At 53.4% G+C, this 18,987-nt stretch overlaps 6 protein-coding genes across 6 annotated transcripts; 1 reads left to right on the forward strand and 5 right to left on the reverse strand.

Annotated features, from left to right (window-relative positions):
- Nucleotides 1-1,447: 1,447 nt before the first annotated feature.
- Nucleotides 1,448-2,230, reverse strand: J4E78_000152 (uncharacterized protein; the record flags this gene model as incomplete). The annotated part of the gene is made up of 1 exon (XM_049360818.1): nucleotides 1,448-2,230. One exon carries the CDS (start codon nucleotides 2,228-2,230, stop codon nucleotides 1,448-1,450), a length of 783 nt encoding a protein of 260 aa, XP_049226101.1.
- A 1,902-nt stretch (nucleotides 2,231-4,132) lies between these two features.
- On the reverse strand, nucleotides 4,133-6,648 carry J4E78_000153 (uncharacterized protein; the record flags this gene model as incomplete). The annotated part of the gene is made up of 2 exons (XM_049360819.1): nucleotides 4,133-6,065; nucleotides 6,116-6,648. The coding sequence occupies 2 exons, from the start codon at nucleotides 6,646-6,648 to the stop codon at nucleotides 4,133-4,135; spliced, it is 2,466 nt and encodes an 821-aa protein (XP_049226102.1).
- A 1,516-nt stretch (nucleotides 6,649-8,164) lies between these two features.
- On the reverse strand, nucleotides 8,165-9,567 carry UBX1 (UBX domain-containing protein 1; the record flags this gene model as incomplete). The annotated part of the gene is made up of 3 exons (XM_049360820.1): nucleotides 8,165-8,915; nucleotides 8,963-9,435; nucleotides 9,493-9,567. The coding sequence occupies 3 exons, from the start codon at nucleotides 9,565-9,567 to the stop codon at nucleotides 8,165-8,167; spliced, it is 1,299 nt and encodes a 432-aa protein (XP_049226103.1).
- A 631-nt stretch (nucleotides 9,568-10,198) lies between these two features.
- J4E78_000155 (uncharacterized protein) lies at nucleotides 10,199-10,688 on the forward strand (the record flags this gene model as incomplete). Its single annotated transcript, XM_049360821.1, has 2 exons — nucleotides 10,199-10,471; nucleotides 10,560-10,688. 2 exons carry the CDS (start codon nucleotides 10,199-10,201, stop codon nucleotides 10,686-10,688), a joined length of 402 nt encoding a protein of 133 aa, XP_049226104.1.
- Nucleotides 10,689-11,055: 367 nt separating this feature from the next.
- On the reverse strand, nucleotides 11,056-12,672 carry J4E78_000156 (uncharacterized protein; the record flags this gene model as incomplete). The annotated part of the gene is made up of 2 exons (XM_049360822.1): nucleotides 11,056-11,730; nucleotides 11,791-12,672. 2 exons carry the CDS (start codon nucleotides 12,670-12,672, stop codon nucleotides 11,056-11,058), a joined length of 1,557 nt encoding a protein of 518 aa, XP_049226105.1.
- Nucleotides 12,673-13,538: 866 nt separating this feature from the next.
- Nucleotides 13,539-18,550, reverse strand: J4E78_000157 (uncharacterized protein; the record flags this gene model as incomplete). The annotated part of the gene is made up of 2 exons (XM_049360823.1): nucleotides 13,539-14,436; nucleotides 14,484-18,550. The coding sequence occupies 2 exons, from the start codon at nucleotides 18,548-18,550 to the stop codon at nucleotides 13,539-13,541; spliced, it is 4,965 nt and encodes a 1,654-aa protein (XP_049226106.1).
- Between the last annotated feature and the right edge of the window lie 437 nt (nucleotides 18,551-18,987).

Below are 18,987 nucleotides of genomic sequence, written 5' to 3' on the forward strand. Positions count from 1 at the left end.
CCGACCATGTGAAAGATGCATGCTAAGATGGATGAGATGAGGAAGATACAAGACTGCAGGAGATGACGAGTCACCGTCAGCATGGCGCGTGCGCGGCGCTATATTCGGCCCTCATCTCACAAGGATGCGCCTGTGAAGACGCACATAAATTCAACGATCGATCGAGGGGTAGCTTTAAACCTTATATCCTCCATGATGTTGACTTCAGTCTTTGTTCGTACTACGTACATCGAGACGTGAGCAGATGCCACTTCCGCACAGGCAAGACCTCAAGCTTTCAGATCTTCAGGTCGTGGTGAACATGATCAACCCTGAGAGCCCTAAAATATACCTTCGCGCCGCAGCAAACCTTGCCGAACTTCTTGTTTCCACTGCAGCCCCTTAATTGTTTCCAAGCCTTCTACAAAGTCATATCCAATTGTCCATAAGTCGCCGTTACGCCTGTCATCAGGTTTTTGTATCCAAATCGCTTTGAGAGCCCTCTGGCCATGGATTGCGAATGCAATGTCCCAAGTACACCATTCAAGTTTTTCAGTGGTACCTCGAAAATTGAGGGTGAGGCGATCACATCGTTGAATCCAGGTGAGTTCCGCCGGGTCGTAATTGTCCCTAAAGAAAAGCTCCAGGCACATTACGCGGGTACTTTGAAGGTGGTCCAGCGGACAATCCACATGGGTAGAGAGGTTGATTGTCGACCATGGTAGGTGCAATACCGGCTGGAGAGCTGCTACGCATCGTTTCAATGAAGCCCGGTTAAGGCCACCCTGGAGCCATGATCCTGAAATCGGCATGCTAATGTTGCCTTCGCCAGCTCCTCCTGCCAAAATCGAGGCTGGTGATGACTCTATCTTCAAACAACGGCCGTATGGATGCTCATCTTGCCACTTTCGAGTAGCGAGGATTAGAGGTTTAACTTTAGCTATATCGTCCTCCATTTCGTTGTACGTAGTACGGCAACTAAAGAAAAGGCCGGAGATATCCTGTGGACGTCCAGGAGTGATGCTGTCGACAATAAGGTGCCTATAGACCTCGACTCGAAGCTCTGTCGGAAGGATGAGAATCATATTCGGTATAATGCGTGGGTTGTTTAGATACCAAGGTGAGGGGAAGTGATCGTTACAGTTAATGCTTCCTGCTCTTATATATCGGAGCATCGAATGCAAAGAATTAACCTAGTTTCAGAGCACGGATTTATCTCTTGCTGATTCAATGACGTTGTGAGGTGATTCATTGTGTAGGAAGTGAGAACAAACGGGTTGGATGATGATTTGTGCAAATTTACGTAGATTAGAACGGAACAGATTGTACAGGGTTGAATGCATGAGCTTTGCGATCCCACCTTGCATCAGTACGCCACCTTGACGGTGTAAAAATATAGCAACATACACTCCGAAAGGCCGGTACGCAATCCTCATCCAACCCCGCAAACTCAGTCGACATAAACCCCTCAAATAGCACTACCCCTGATAAACCAATCTATACGCTCATGCCTCCACCCCGGCAGCTTCAATCCGCCCCTAAAATCCACTCCCCACAGCCTCTTCGTCGACCCCTCAGTAAGAAAGCACCACGGACCATAAAAAGCTCCAGACGCAGGAAGATACACGCCCCCATACTGCTTCCCGTGCACAATCTTCACAATGAATCTATCCTCCACGTGGGAATCTTTCTGAAAGGTTAACCGATCAATGTATCTCTTCAGCCTAGCCTTCTCCAAAAACTCTTTTCCCCATATCTGGTAGAAGGTGCGGAAGAAGAAATCGCTAGACGCGAGGAGTTGTTTATTGGTATATCGACGTTCCACTCCGAAACCGAAAGGGCAGAGGAGGAGACGAAGGCCGAAAACCGCAAAGTCTTCCGTGCGACGCAGCATGTTGTGCTTAGTCCTTTGAACGGGGTTTCTGCGCTTGCGATCGCGCGGTGCGGTGATGGCGAACTCAGTGAGCGGATTGATGTACGTGTGTGAGGATGGGATTTGGAAGCACAGCCGTCCTCTGACTTCGCCTCTGAGCCGTCTAGAGTGGTCCCAGGCGCGCTTCAGGTCGAGGGCTACTTGGACTGTTGAGACGAGTGGCTTCATTTCCGAATAGGTTGTGCGGGACGCTAGGTATAGAGCACCGACATCGGAGGTGCGTCCATTTTCCAGGGTTTCGGTGAGAAGGTTGCTGTAGATCTGAAGTCGTAGTTCTGCTGGTAGCGCGAGTAACGCGGAAGGCTTGTCTTTGGCCATGGCGCTGACTGTTGGTCTGTGATGAGTTGAATGGTTGCTATCGGAGGATTTGGCGATTTGCTGAAGATGAAAGCAGAAAAGAGTTTGCGGCGTTTTGATATTCAGCGAGCAAACACCCTGTGGAGCCAGTGAAAAGCAAGCTCAGCACGCAACGGTGAAATGGTAACTTGCGGAATTGATGGAAGAGTGATAACAATGTTGCATCATCAAGCATCAGGATTGTCCTTGTCCCACTCATCTAAAGCGTGTGGGCCCAACGTCCAGCGTCGCCCAAGTGCATTCACTGGTGGCTTCAACCCTTGTTTGAGATCCAAGCAAAGCGTCCACCTAAGATTTGGAGCAGTTCCATCAATGCCAAGCCACCATATCACCTTTCTGGAGAAGCAATAGCAAAGCTTGAAAATCTGATACATGTCACCTTTTCCGAAATCGCCTATCGAAAGGGGAGGAGCTCCAAGGGTGCCCAATTCTATCATCAGACGATCGATACCTCTGAGGTAGGAGTGTTCTGTTTCAAGAATTATGGGTATCCGATATAACAGGTGGCTGGCTATAATGATACTGGCGTGCCATGGTACATCTCGATGTGGACCTGGTTGGTAGAAACTGAGAGTAAAAGTCGACAACTGGAGGCGTGATACGTAGGAAAGTATACTTGCCAGATCACCGAGATCTATTGGATGTTTCCCAGAATTGATTTTCATGCTTACCGGTATCAGTAGCGTAAGGTCTTTTACCGGCCCGGTAGATTCGTAGGTAGAGGGAAGATACACGTGTAACGGACGGACCGATGGAGAGTTTCGTAGCCAGTGATTTTGCAATTTGATGATCGGCAAAACCTTTTCGACACACTCGTCCATCTCATCATGGATCTTGATGCAAGAGCTGTACAGGCCTCTGGCGCAGCATGGGTAGCCTTCGGCAATGCTTGAAGCCAAGAGGCGCCCGTATACTTCCAGGCGCAGTTCAGCTGGAAGAGCGAAGAAGCCTTGGTGCTGGGTGGTTGTCATCTCGTAATTATCGAAGTAAGAAGGTGATGACCGGCCGTAAACCGTATATCAAGGATCGTGTATGGAGTCTCGTGTGTAGAGCGCCGTGTATGAATTGTCTGTTATCAAGCGTCGTGCGTAGAGCCTTGTTTTGGCGATGGAAGGTGATGCGGCGGCAGGTAGCAATAATCTGTTCTGGTTCTGGAGCAAAGGCGAGGAGGGAGATATGCCAGGTCTCGTCTTATACTAATTCTGTTGACTCATAAGCCAATATTCGGTTGCGGAGGGTGATTTTCGTTACCATGGTTCTGCGCCAGGCTACCAAATCACGTGTCACCACCTCAGCAGCACCATGGGCTGCAGGCGCCAGTCGACACATGTATCATGCGCAACGACCAAATCACATCGAAACACCAACATAACACACCTTGAACAGTAATCCTTATACATTTCAAAAAAAGATGCCATCTATATCTAACCACGCCTCTCAGGCGATTCAGAAAGATCTATCAACAAGCTGACGATGGGTGTCAAAACCACTGATGCCGTAAATAGTTTGCCAAGAGCGCCAAAATATATGTCCAGCAAATGCTTGTAACCCCTAAGATAACAACAAAGGTACCCAGCAGACATCTTCAGGTCTGGTAACGAAACGAAACGGAGAAGGAGAAAGAGGAAACAGGTATCAGTTGAGAAGGCCAAAGGAAAAAAGAGTACAAAGCATGACTTATGCTCCGCCCATGCTTTTGGTAGAGAAGGCAAAAGTGGCAAATAGGATGGCGCTCAATCCCTTCCTGCTATACACACAGATAAATACTGGTGTTCAGATGATATTCGTGTCAACACGGCGCTGCGGTGGTCGTTGGTCGTATGAGACCTGGTATTGCGTTCCGTTCCATTCCGGTCATCTCGTTCAAGGCTTTTCCTTGTACTTGGCCATCCTCTTTACGGGATGGAGTAGCATACCCGGTATGCACATTCTCTTCTGCTCCAGCTCGCCGTCAGAGCCTGGTCCACCATCGATCTTTTCTGACTCTCCCCAGTTTTGTTGGACAATGGGCCAGTTGAGCCATCGTCGGTATAGGTTACGTGGGAAGCGTGATGCGTAGTACCAGCTCCAGCCTTGGAAGTTGAACTCGCGGTCGTGGTTGTAGGGCGAGTCGGCTTCTTCGGTCCAGGCGCCTTGACGGCTTTCCAATGCTTCACCTGTCTCTTCATCGACGGTCGATGCGGTATCAAAGATGGCTTCGGTGTATGCGGCGGGCCAGTGGCGGTCGTTGAAGATCGGATGAGGTGCGTATACGGCTTTCAACCCGTGTTGGAGTGCAACTGTCGAGGGCCACATCTCGGCCTGCATACTGCGTCCAACTAAGTTCTCCTCATGCATAGCCTGCAGCATCTTCTTGCTGAAACGTACGACTGTGTTGATGAAAGTCCGGCGATCAATCTGTTCGAAGATGGGATGAGTAAACCAATCGGCCTGGCCATCCTCTGGCGTGAAGATTGGTCGAATGTGAGGCAGATAGTTCCAGATCTTATCCTTGTAAGACCAAGTCGTGTTCCTAGGGTCCCACATCGGAAGAAGAGTGATGAAGTCCGCAGGCTCACCAACACCCCACTCGAAGTTGTCTTCTTCCATAGTCGTGGGTGGTGTAGGGCCTAGTGGCTTCTGGGGAGGGATGGCAAGTCTCCATGGCCGTGGTCCCCATACGGGTGGTGGGATGAGCGAGTTTGCAGATGCGTTCAAGACGTCTTTGTGTGTGTTTTCGACGTATGATTGGTAGTCTCCATGTACGCTCGGAAGATAGTATCGCTTGTTGCGCTCCCACAACAGCTTCCTCGGTTGTTTGTCCGCGAACTCGCTGATCTTCTCGAAGAAGTGATAGTGATGTCCAGTGTATCTAGCGTCTGTTTCCCAGTTCCAGACGTAATCAAATTCGGGGTGCGTAAGACTGAACCATTGTAGACACATGAATTGCTGCCAATAGACCTGCCAGTCCATCACCTTGGGATACCATTTCGGGAAGATGGATTCTGACCATAGGATAGCAATGTCGCGCAGTTCCTCAGGTACGTTTTCCTTTAGAATGCGATCGTATTCATACTGGCTGTCGAAGATGGGTGCATCTCTGTCCTTGACGTGGACGTAGAGGTAAACTTGGTATTCACCGCCGGACTGGAGGGAGAGCTCGGAGACCATGGCGCGAATGGCGGTGATGTCGTTCTCTTCGTAGTTGTATCCGGTCCAGGCACGGATGAGAATAGCTGTACGGTGATGGTACTTCTTCTCGCTGTCATCGCGGTTCTCTAGGTTGCTTCGGCTCGTGTCTGTGGGGATCGCAAACGCCGACGACGCCGCCGCGGGCTCAGGTAGGACAGTGCTGGGAATCTTCACGATTGGCGACCTGGCCTTGGGCCGGTAGCGCCCCTTGTTCCGCTCAAGACAATCGTCTTGCAGCGCACCCCAGTTCACCTGAGGCCACTCGGGGACAGTAGCGGGCGCCTTCCAGTTCTTGACCTCCTCTGGGAACTCATCATCACCATATCCGTACGGACCGTATCGTGAGTATCGGTCGAAGCAGACATCGTCGTCGAGTCCGATGACATCATAGCCACCAGCGTATACCGGGGGAAAGTCCTCTGGTATGCCGCGGTAGACCTGAACCTCGTCGTCGGTGCTCTCGTTGAGGGGTTTGCCGCGCGGACCCAGACAAGCCACGTATTCACCGTGCCACTTCTGCTTCCACTTTGGGGTGTTGTACTTGGGGAACGGCTTGTATGCGATCGGATCAGAGGCAATCGTGTCGTTCAGCTTATCATGGCTAGACTCGTAGATGCGATAATCCCTGCATAAGATTAGAACCACCACTGTCGCGCGCAAAGTATGTACACTTACAGATCGAATTGTTCCCACCGGTTCGGGTCGTACTTCTTGTCGACGTAGTCGCCGAATGGCGGCCAGTGACCACTCCAGCTCGGTCGCGGCCAGTCCAGCATCTTCGCCATATATTGCTTCCAGTTGGATGGTGTCGGGTAGGGAGGGATGAAAGAGCCTGTCCTCGACGGTGCGGTCACCCATGGCGGGTAAGGCTTGGTGGGCTTCGACGCGTCGACTTCAGGCTCGCGCGAGGTCTCCATTGGCGGCAGCATAACCTCTGCTGCCTCTGTTGGCGATTGCGCATCCACAGGGACGGGCATCGCGCCGGGAATGGGCACGGCATTATGCCATGCATCCTCGAGATGCGCCTGCGCCTCGCCTGGACTTTCGTTCAGGAGTTCCTGTACCGGCGGTCTATTCCCCGAATTGAAGAGCGGCATGCGCTCGTACACCTTCTCGTTCGCCCATGGGCTCTGCTGTAGGACGGCGAAGATGAAAACCAATGCTATAAAGGAAACTATCGCAAATCTGCGGGGTGATCGGACAAACATGATGTCGATGTTGTTCGTATTCGTATCGTTTAGTGGTGCACACTAACCTTATGCCGGTATGGTACCTAGTGTACTGGGGTAGTCGTAGGATTTACCGATAATGTAAAAGCTGCATCGCTTTAGGTTGCGGAGGTGTAGCGCGAAAGAAGGACTAGCGACTGATTGCGAAGAGGTGTGGTGAAGTGGTGCAGGTGGTAAGGACCGTGGGTGTTAAAGATGGCGGCGAAGCTCTGGTGAAGGCGCTGCCGAGCGATGCTAGCTTGGATGCAAAGGAAAGGAAGGCGGGGCCGACTACAGTGAAGAGGGCAAGAAGGATGGTCAATCCGTCTATCTGAGTCGGTCGTTCCTGCCGCACGTGAACTCGGGAAAGGGCCGGTGGAATGCGAGAAAGAGCGAACGGGATCGATCGAGGAATGCAAGCCTCAAGAGAAAAAACCGCAGACGATGATTAGACGGAAATGACGATACCAAGAGCGCGGGACAAGACTACTCGACAGGGTACGAAATTGCACGAGCAGAAGAAGCGTCGAACACTCTCAAACGGCAGTACGCGGCCAGAGCCTCGTCGATCTGGGAATCCCCATCGGTTTTGCACCAAGACGCCTTAACCCCCAACTCCCGCGCCGCCTCCCGCCCCGTGCTGCAAGGTACTCCAGGGGGAGTGCTGACGCGTTGCACACTGTTGATCGCCTAACGACGAGCAGAGGGTGCGTGTGAGTGGTGCCATGTCGTCCTGGAAGTCGGTGCTTGCGCGTTTCGCAAAATCTTCCGAGCGGCAGAGCCGTCGCACCATGGCCGCTGCTCATCTATCCGCAGGAAGGATTCACTAGGACTCAGCTAGCAGCCACGACTGATATGCCAACCAGCCCAGCACGCCACCCCCCACTGCTGATGCTATCTGGGGGCGCACGCAAATAACATTTGGCACTCGACGGGCGACATTCTCAGCCAGCTCGGCGGTATAATTAGAGATAAGAGAAGGAGCGAAGGCGTCTATTACCCAAGCGAAATGCAGCGACTCTGTGGTCGTCATCTTATTCAGCCGATCCAACGGACATGGCGATACAGTCCCACAGTGAACCCTGCAGCAGCGACCTGAATCGAAAGATAATGTTGGAGACTGGAGAAACGTTCTTCGGCCCTTCTGTCCAGACAAATTAACGATGTGCAAACACAATGCTAAACGTCCCGCCAATCGTGAGGCTACTGCTAAACTCACGACTGCGGTGCGACGCGCCGCGCACACGTCAAGCTTCATGCAGTGCAATGCACCATGCCAGATAACAACGGGTACCACATTTGGCAGGTTGTGCAATTATGTGCACCCTGCAGCATCGATATTGTCATGAATGCTATCCAGCTACCGTTCCCAAATCTATCCTGCATTTTGCCATAACGCCTTTGCAGATGATATTGTCATGATCAGCACACGCTTTCTACGTTTGCATCCTCCATTGCCCGCACCCGCACTATAAACGGAAATCCGGACTCGAGTGCATCCACGTACAGTACGTCCTCACTTCCACTTCTGTACCACTACACCACCACGTTTGAACTCTGGAATGTCACCCAGCACTTGGGCCTTGTCCGCCAGCTCGTTGCTGGGGAACGTGGTCATGAGCGCCCACTCGCGATCCTGACTGGCCGGGCTAGCCCTGCCGACAAAGTCGTAGACGTCGCCAATAGTGTGTGTAGTGTTGAACCGCGAGGTCAGCCGTGTACCGTCACCAAGGCGTAGCTGGAGCGTGAGGGTAGGAGCCGATGAGTCGACGTTGACGGTAGGTTGCGCAGAGGCCGCTGGAGTCGAGGCTGCCGTGCTACTTGAAGCTGCCGGTGCCATGGGAGCAGCCGCTGAGCTTGCACCAGGGGTGGGGCTGCCCAGACGGTTTCCGCTACCCGAGAAGGGAACGTACTTCTTCTTTGGCTTCTTGTAGTCCTCGTCCTTGTGCGCGTGCACTTCGACATCCACCTCCTGGCCGTGTTCTACATTGAGAATATGCAATGGAGCGTGGCCCGTGTTGATCATCTCCAGTGTACGTGCGTTGGCCGGGTCATCGTACCGGAACAGGTCGCCGTCGTCGACTGAGAAGCCGTCACGCCAGAGGTGAAGCTCGCGGTGGGCGCGCGGGGGCGGTGCGGGGATGTTGGCGGTGGGGTCTGGAATAGTTCGGGAGGGAGCATCATCGCCTCCCAGGGTAGTACCTGCGCCACGGAAATGAGAGGAACTGGCGGGCTGCTCCTCGTCACCGCCTGGTCGGGGAGCGTTCCTGCGCTTGTTAGCTGGAGTGGCCCAAACGATGCTAGGCCGGCTTACTGTCGTGCGCGCTTCAGGATGTTGTTGATCTGATCGCGCGGATTTGACTGGTTTGGGTTCTGAACGGCAAGACCCGACTTCTCACCACCGGCGAAGAAGTCCTGGTTCTCATCATCAGGGTTCTCGTCGTCATCGTCGTCATCATGGGCGTGTCCGTGTCCGCCACCTGATGACTGGAGGTCCCTAAGCGTCCGCGCACCTGCTACGCCCCTCTGGGCAGGCTGTCCACGAGCGGCAGCAGGCTGCGACGATGATCGAGATGATTCTGGCGCAGGGGAGGGTACATATGCGCCCCCGAGAGTGCGCCCTCCACCAGCTCCTTGGGGCACACTGGGAGCGTCTGTGTTTGACTCGTCACCAGCCATGTTAACGTCTGGTTCGGAAGCGTCGTCTTGTTGTTCGGCCGATTCGTCGAAGAAGAGAGATGCAGCGAGGGTGAGATCACCGTTGGAGGCGTTCAAGTAGCGTTCTGCCTGTTCTTTGTGTGAGTGAACAGCTCCAATAGCTTCGATGAGCTTCCATCAACATACTGTCGCGGGATCGAGGCCAGTCAGGCTAGCAAGCTGAGCAATGAGAGCGTCTTGGTCGGGGGCAGCTTCAGACATAACAGCGTAGTGATGCTGCTGTTGAAGATGAGGGTAGTGGCGTGGTTGGTGGCTTGGACGCGTTGGTTGACTGCGGTGGGGTCTATGTAAACTCAGGGCGGGCTTTTAGGTACCTACCGCAGGCGGTAGCTGGTGACGTCGCTTGCTCGCTCTCGACATTCACCGCGAATCACAAACACAGTCGATGCGAGTTACCTTCTTGATCAACAACTACATAAGTTGGTCATAAGACCTCCGTGATTCTCTTAGACTCTAATGATATGTCTGCCAATAAGCCGTGTAGACCTTGACATGCAGCACCTTCCGACGTGCATCAAAGTTCCGAGATAATGCCAAGGCCGGAATTAATGTGAGCCTCATCAACACCTCGAGCAGCAACCTCGGGACTGTCGCGCACTACGAACCACGCGCGTCAGTGGACTCTCCCTTGCGTAGTCGGCAACTCACCACGTCAATCGACAGTATATGACTGTTAATATACTCCCGCCCGATCAAGCCCACCTCGCGCCGTCCTCCGCATCACCTCCGCGTGGGGCTCTAGCACCCATCCAGCACCTAGCATCCAGCATCCAGCATTCACCACCCTCCCACCACCCACCCAAAACCTACCACCCCCAAATCCCCACCCGCAATGGCCGACGCCACCAACCTCACCGAATCCGGCATAACCATCCCCTCGGACAGCGAAAACTACGACGCAAACAACGAGCTCACCTCCTCCTCGCCCGAATCCGCATCCTCAAGTTCCACACCCCTGATCCTCTACAAGCCACCCACAATATGGGGACTGCTCCGCGGCGCAGCGATAAACCTCTTCTTGCCGTTTGTCAACGGGCTCATGTTGGGTTTTGGCGAGTTGGTTGCGAATGAGGCGGCGTATCGGTTGGGGTGGAGTGGTACTAAGGTATGTCAATGTCTGAAGAAACCTGAGGCAAGGAGTTATTGTGGGGCTTTGAGATTAGAGAGCAATGCTGATCAATATGTGATACCAGATATTCCCGACTCATCGCTCCGGAGCCGATTCCAGGCGCGTGGGACCAGGCGTGGAGATGCGAGCGGATCCTGTGGAGCGGAGGAGGAGGAATGGACAGGAGTTGGATATGTACACGTCGCTGGAGTAGATTGGCAGTACAAGGGGAGGTGGAGAGCCTGGAGACGTATCTGTATATACGAGTGCAATCAACGGCATTGCGTTCAAAGGCATCACGTTTCATCTTGGAATCAATTGAATCAAATTCAAGCTGTCTTCGTTTCAAGCATGGTTACGAACGAGAGTTGGAATCGCGAACGAGCTTTCGATGCATACAAAACCGTAAACACCCATCCGTCCAAGATTTGATCAGGAGCATATGCGTCTCTTAGTATTTATACAAAATCTCTCGCTATGCGTATCAAACAACTCCCAATCCTTTTGGAGATGCACGTACTACTAACACAAGGTCCAACACGCGTATATCATACATGGCCGTCCACATCTCCGACACGTCTCTATTGCCTATTTTGGAACCTGCGTCTCCTCTCAATCTCGTAATCATCAGCCCTCTTCTTCCTCCTGGCCTCCTCGGGTGACATCTTCTTGTCTCCAAAGCCCATAGACCTCATAAAGCGATCCATGCCGTTGCCCGTCCGCCTCCAGATGTAGGCAAGGCGGTAGTTTCTGCGGTAGTAGTCCAGCTTCTCGCTGATTGGCTTGCCTTTGGCACCTTCCTCGAAATCGATGTCCCGGTCAGGATATTCCGTGTCGACCGTCTTGGGTACCTCCGTCTTGAGATGCGCAGGTAGGGCAACTCCGGATTTGATGTTGATGCCGGACAACTGGCGACGATTCATCGGGGCTGCTTTGCGGGTGGGTGGCTGGTAACGAGCTCTGCCATCGGCTCCCTTGACTTGACTCAACTTCGCCTCTCCCTTGACGACTTTGCTGTAAAGCTCGTTGCTCTCTTTGCTGGGTAGCGGTCGAATACCAATGAATTTTCTGAAACCATTCTGGCGAAGCAACCAACCAGTTAAACCGCCCATAATACCGGACATCAGGAAGTAGAGTTGGAGAGCAGAGGCCTGAAAAGCGGTGGCAACACCGAGGAAGACGGATAAACCAGTGAAAATCTTTTGACGTGTAACTGCCTGGGCTGTATCGGGCTGCACACCAGTTTCACCTCCAGTCTACTCAGTGTGTTAGTAAGGTGAGAGCATCGTTCAAGATTATAGACTTGCCTTGAAAACAGTATACATGATGGCTGAAGTTGCAGCCGGTAAGATGAAGTAAGGGTCGCGGTTGCTCAGATCGGTGAACCACAGAAAGCCATCATGCGCCATGCCGGGGACGGGCAGGTCAGCCATAGCCCTTAGGAATCTGAAGGCGGCAAATCCAATCCAGGCTTGCGCGATCATGAAACCTCCAGTGGCAAGCATACCTCCTACGTAGGGCTTCATGATTGCGGCCTGCTGCATCTTGTATAGATCGGCCTGTTGCTTGTCACCTCGAGCTAGGGCAGCCTCCATCTTCTCTTGTATAGGCTTGGTAACGGGTGCCAGTGAAGACATAACTGCCATCTTGTCTGAGCTCGCAGCCTGGAGCACGAAGGTCGTGCAACGGACAACGACACCGGCAGCAATGATGGAGCCAGCCCAGCCCATGCCTGACTGTAGGTAGATGGTTTCGATGCACTTCTCGAACAGAGTCGTCATACCCCAGCCGTAGTCAAGACCCAATTCCTGCAATTGTCCAGAATGATCGATGAGACGAGTGGGGTCAATCTCGGCTGTGGGGAGAGTGTCCTTGACAGGCTCAGCATCGAAGAGAGTGTCGAGTGTCTTGGGTTCCGTCAATGTTGACGCCCCGTCTACTACCGCCTCGGCAGGCGCGACTGCTCCATCCACGACGGCGGGCTTGTCGATAGCTGCAGGAGCGAGCTCGGGCGTAGACGTGGTGACGACAGGCTCTGCGTGTTGTCGCGCAAACTCGGAGACGGGACGGTGCGAGAATTCGGCGATGGGGACGCGGTCGGCCGGTGTGAGAGAGCTGGCATCGACGGGGCCGCTAGACTTCCCCCAGCTCCAAGGAGCATACCATGAGGCGTTTCGAACAGACGACGCACTCGTCATGACATTATGAGTTCGGTTCGCGCCAGACTTCCACAGCGTTGACTGGAGCGGGCTCGTTCGACATGATGGGCCTGTGAGGTTCGCAGTTCGGGGAAGGGACGAAAACTACCACAATTAGCAATTACAACAAGTCGGCTCTGATTTGGTGTTGTGCAGAAAAATGGTCATAGAGAAGGTACTGGGCGACTTGGACACGAGAACGCGGGTGTGTGAATTGAACGAAGCGGGCAGTGGAATTCGCAGATGCGCACCTTCCTTGTAGCATTGGTCCGTAAGACTGTCGACTGTCGTGAGGCCAAAGGCGCAAACTGGGCCGGCCGCAGCCCTCTACTTGGAAGCATTGCGATGTGTCGTCCGGCGTCGTCGATGACCAGCATCGGCTTAGAAAAGTCGAGTGCACGGACGCCCCAGTAGCGCATCCCAAGCAAACCTCCGAGATCCCCGCATCATCATGCCCACAACCCACGGACAGCCATCATCACATCACACATCAGCAAATTGTCAATGATCAGATTATTGCATTATGAGTTCATCATCGAACATGGATTTAGCACTCGAGTCTCTCTACGCCTGTTCTGGGTATGTCGGCCAGTAGCCCTGTCATGCTCCCTAACACCCCTCTGATGCAATAAGCAGCGCTGAAGTAACACGTATAACGCACGCTGCAGTAGTTGCGGCACAACTACCGCACGTCCGTCATCCGACACGATGAAGTAAAAGACAATGCTAAAAACAACAGTCGTAGAAACTCGACTCTAACAAAAATGAACCGTGTTGTACAACGATCCTTGCCGTACGCCCCTAGGATGCTATTGAGAAATTATGCACCATAATTCTGGCGTCCGTGGCGTGTAGCCGTCAGACTTCTAGTCCATGTAGTTGTTGCCTTCGGTGACAGCCAGTGCCTCTTCTGCCTGACCGCCACCCATTTCCATCGCTTCGCCAAACATCTCATGTCCACTATTTGAGCTCTTGAAGGGGTCTTGCATGGGACTAGTTGGAGCTGCGGGCCCTGAACTCTCAAAAAGACCTGGGTCTAGAGGCGCAATCGATGAAGAGCCGCTGAAATTCAGTGGAGCACTCGTAGCAAATGTGGGCGAGTTGTTGAACGTAGACGTGGTGGTAGTGTTGAAGTACTCGCTGCTTTCACCCTCGGGTTGACCTTGACGAGGCTCACCGGGTGGAGTATGCGACTGTTCAGCGGCGCCCGACGGGTTGCTCGGTGGCTTCTCTCCATCCTTGCGCTTGAACTGATGGGTTTTGGTTTTGAGGTGCTGTGGGAGGTCGTCTGGATTGGTAATGCCCAACTGACTCATGAGCTTTTGCTGCTTCGTCGGTCGCGGCTTACGTGTAGACAGAGACACTTGCAGAATAGGCGGTGGTGTCGGGGCTACTGGTGCCCATTTGTGCAACTCTTGGCGGAAGAAGTTGATCTCGTTCGAGAGAAGAATTTCGGCACCCTCAAGCTTCCGAAGGTAGAATCGTTGGGTAGTAAGTTCATCAGGGCTTGACATCAACGGGTTGATGTATCGCGCGACGTACTCCCGGAACCTAGTACCGTGCTCGATCAGCGAGTCCAGTGTTTCCTCTTCCTCGGGTTGGAATGGCAACCCGGGGACCTCGTCCTGCCAAAGCTGGAGGTCCTCGAGTTTTGGGCGGGTCGCATCGCGAGGAATCTTGACACGATAATCGCAGATGGGACATGTGTACTTGTCGTCCTCTTTGACTTTTCCGCGAGCGATCTTCAGGCACTTGCCGTGATACCTATCATTGTTAGTGCATAGATTTTGATGTAGAACAAGTCATCTTACCATTCGTGACACAGTTCACACTCGATCATCATACCAGCTTCAGGTTTCCGACAGATACAGAAAACGTCTCGACTGGACAAGGGGCCGTCCTCCTCTTCTCCGTCGGCTGGGCTCTGTTCACGGGACGCGGGCTCTACGGGCATTCGAGGCTGGTCTCCCAAATCGAAGCAGGATCGATTACGCTCATCGACTTGTTTCATGTGCGCGTGTAGGATATGCAAGGGCGCGTTGGCTTTGCCAAAGAGCTTCTTTCCTCGCCTCATCCAATCTTCATGTCGCTTCTGCTCCTTCTCAAGGTCGTTTGTGCCATTGGGCTTTCCATTCAGCGCATTCAAAGACTCCATGGCGTTGCGGACCTCCATGTATTTTGGCCGTTGTGAGAAGTCCTGATTCTTGCTTCGCTCGTACAGAGACATGATCAGCTCTTGTGCATCTCGTTGTTTCTTCAATATGGCATCCATCGCGGCTCGAGTCTCTGGTGTTACCGGCAGATTGGTCGCTTGTTTGGAGAAGGCATCGAGTTGCTGATAATGCACGTTCTCCACTTCCATGAGCTCCTTCGCCTTCTTCTCCCAGAACTCACCTTGATCTTTCTTCTCTTGCAAGAAGCGAAGGTCAGGATGATGCTCTGGCATGCCGACTTCGATGCCGTTCTTGATGAGTTCGCCAACTTCTTGGAGCGTCGGCGCAGGCTTTACCTTGAAGTCCTGTGCCTCTTGGAGCCACTTCAACTGCTGAACCACCTTTTCGAGAGATTCGAGTTCAGGTAGGTCGACGTTGAAACCCTTGCCTTCTTCCAAAAGCTCGTCGAGCCGTGCGATACTCTGCTCGGGAGTGCGCTCGCGTAGAGCGGTGCGTGCTCTAGTCTGGAATTCGACAATGCTTTCAGCGCGTTCTCGGAGCGTAGTTATTTCCGGGCTATCGAACCCTAGATCTTTTGCCTGATTGAGAAGCTTTTGTATGTTCTCCACATTGCGATATTCGCGATCTTTCTCGTCTGCCTCGGCAACAGCCGACTTGCTTGGCCGTCCTCTTCCAGGACGCTCTGCTTTGCGACGGGCTTGTTGCTTCCGAGTGGTGTAAGAGGTAGCTTCATCAGCAACTTCCTGGCATTTCTCGACGAAATCTTTCAGATCCTGGAGACCGTTCAAGTCCCAGTCAATCTTCTCGCCTTCGTGCAAGAGCGCACGTAGGGACTTCAATTGAGGTCGAGGCCCCTCGGAAAGCAAAGCCTCAATCTTTGCCTCCCAGACTTCGGGTGTACTTGCTTTGTCGACAATCTTTTGCACCAGCGCATCAAGATCATCCTCCTGCATGCGATATACGAGCTTGTGTTGGAGCTTGGCTCCAGAGTAACGCTCGGCTTCTGGGGAGTCTTGACAACATTCAAACCATCCAGCGTGCTGTAGACACAAAACCTTCTTGGTCTTCGTGCAGTAGAAGCGAGACAGATAGCCGTATGATTTGCAGAAGGCACAAATCAATTCATCCTCATGCATGTCGGCATCATCGATGATAAAGTCGAGTTCGCAGGAGCCCCCGGCATTGCCAGTACCGTCAACTTTGCAAGTATGCGCTCTCGCAGCTTTGTGTTTGTCCAGGAATTCATCACGTATCCGTGACTCTCTGGCAAGCATTCGCTCCATCGCAGGAGCAAGCCACTTGGCAGTCTTGATGGTTGTGTCTTTGCGTGATGCTGCTGCCAGCAGTAGCTCGTCGTGAGAGAAGCATGGTTGACGGCGGTAATCCTGAAGGCGTTGAACTCCGTGCTCTCCAAACGGCTCCCAGTCGCTCGGCGCGAAGTTTACAGCTTCGTTCAAATTGAAGCCATGATTGAACCCGGCATGATAGGCTTCTGGGAAGGTTATTACAAACTCTCCAGCACGTTGGTCGATAGCATAGACTCTAACACCAGCCTTCAAGAGTTGCTCGGGAGTCAACAGCGTCACGAGCTGGAACAAGAGATCTGGCTGGCTCTCAAACAGTTCTGGTACAGCTTCACGCATGGCTTGCTCGAACTTCTCGGTGTCCTCGGCTGGTACGCCGTACCATGTCTTGGTAGCGCCAAAATGTTGATAATTTGCTGAATACGTGTAGTGGTCCTCCGCATGCCAGCAAAAGGTCGAGAATACCATGCCCACGTATAACCAGGGTACGGTCATACCTGAGATGTCGGACTTGATGTGGCGGAAAAGCGAATCTGGTGCATAGGGCAGTACAGTCAAGTTCCATGGATCGGTCGAGTAGGGGTCGCGTGGGTTCTTCTCTATAGTTGGGAAGCCACTTCCGTGTGTCGTGGAATGTATGTCTGCTCCATACTCTACTTCGACTGTCTCCGTAACGTTCGCAACAGAATGCCAGAACTCACGTTCTACATCATCTTCAGTAACTGGTTTTGGCAAATTGGTGACCGGATCAAAGGCCGTCTTGCCGACGAAGTGATTCTGCTTGAATAGCTGGGCTCGTTCCTGGAACTGCTTGAGCGAGTAAATGCCCCCTTCTTCAAATCCAAACTCCCCTGTGCCTACGAGACATCTAGGGCAGTGCCAGTCGTATGCAGGGATAGCCTTGATGGGTGGGTCCAAGCAAGAACCATGGTAACCAGCGTCGCAGCTGTCGCAAAGTAGGATATTCTGAGGGTCGTTGTCGGTACCGCAAGTCTCGCATCGGTCACCAGGTCTATCGTCGGCTGATCGAACGCGTGGGAAAGTTCGACTGGGGGTCGACTGACGAGGCTGTGTCATGTGTGAGCCCGCAACGGTAGGGGGGGCGTCCTTTTTGAGCCGCTTGCTACGTCGGCCGTTTGCTTCATCCACATCGTCGTTTGCACTGCTCTCTGGGTCCTGGGAAAAGGTTCGCTTCAGCTGGTTGAAATGCTGCCCATTGGCTAGCGGGGTCAGGCCGGCTCCGGGCGGTCTGAAGTCCGGGGTGTTGTCAGCTGAGAGCATGGGACTGCCAGCATTGCGCAAAGGTGTCGACGTGCGCGATTCCAGCACATCTCGATGTATCGCACTCGGCAAATTCGCCGCAGTAAAAGTACTAGGTGTGGATGGTTGTGTAGACGGCTTTTGTGCTGAGTTCGCATTGACCGCTGTGAAGCCTCCCGAGTTCACCGGTGTGAAGCCCCCCTGCATGGCAGGTCGTGAGAGCTCTGGTGGTGGAGTAGGCACAGAGTCACCCTGCAGTGTCGCGTTCAGCGCCGCTGAGGCTCGCATAGCCGGTGACTCTGCAGCGTTGGCGACAGGCGTACCCTGTAGCGATTTCTTTATGGGCGAATGGGCTGGTGACGGTGTGAAGGGTCCGCCATGCTCGTACTCCAGCATCTGCTGCACACCAGGTTTGACGAGTCGCAGATATTCCTCGTATGGGTGTAGCCATTTCTGATACGAGTTTTTGAGCGACGTCGACAGTGAAGACATTATCTTGCCGCTGTAGCCGAGGTCGCGTCCGATTTCAGCCCATTTCTTCTGCTTGCAAACACGTTCGAATCCACCTCTCTTCTCAACGGCCTTCTTGAGCTTGTAGAGATCCAAGGGGCGTTTGTCCACGCTCGGAAATCGAGTGAGGCTGTGGCCATGTTGCTTGTGGAATTTGGCGAGCTGATCGAGATAGTTCAAGTTGGCACGCGTGCCACCTTCAACCGAGTTGAGTTCCTGTCGCCGCGTGCGGAAGTGGAAGCGCTCAGTATCGATGGCGAATGGTGGCTTCCAGCTGTCTGGTGGGACAATCTTGACGATGCCGTACTTTTGCCCTTCTTCGCGAATGCTTTGGATGTATGCCACAGGGTCCTTGAACTGCTCGGCTGTCGGTCGATATGTGGGAGATTCGCGCAGGCCAAAAAGACGGTTCTGTTTGGGTGGCAGGTGGTTTGGCGCTCCATGTCCTCTGCGCTCCACGGTAGCGAGATCCAGCGGCGCTGCCTTGCGCGCGCTCAGAGGAATCGTGCTGGCCGCACTCGGCTGCGCACCATTCGTTGCAGGCACCGCAGCACCACCCATTCTAGATTTTGATGCGCCAGCTGCTGCGTCAGGCGTTCCACTGTCCGTGGCAACTCGAAAGGTAGTCATAGTGGCGCCCGTTGGGGGCCCGCCGGGGGGCATGAAATCGACCATAGTCTTCTTGCTCATGCATCAAGCGCTGTCGCTACGTGCAGCCCTAATTGCAGCCTCGTAACGAGATACGAGATGGTATGGAAGGTATAGCGATTGTCGTCGGGCGTGATTCGGTCGGTGGTGGGCGCTATCGAAGAGATATAGGCGTAGGCATGGGGCCTCTACAGCGGCAGGCGACCGCTTTCGGCCGCTTAGACTGTGCAATTCACTCGTAACAGAGGCAAATGCCAGTGCGACTAGAGAGTTGTCTGTTAGCGACCGTCGTGGTTGTGGCAGCACGTGCACAGCGAGGTTGGCGAGGCGAGGTGGAGGAGATATGGAGAGGATGGATGGGTCCGCTGAAGGGTGCGAGATTCCCGCTAACGGCGGATGCATATCACGCCCGCCCAACC

The sequence above is a fragment of the Alternaria triticimaculans genome (assembly GCF_023758025.1).
Source record: "Alternaria triticimaculans strain BMP 0046 chromosome Unknown scaffold_1, whole genome shotgun sequence".
In the NCBI taxonomy this organism is placed as follows: Eukaryota; Fungi; Ascomycota; class Dothideomycetes; order Pleosporales; family Pleosporaceae; genus Alternaria; species Alternaria triticimaculans.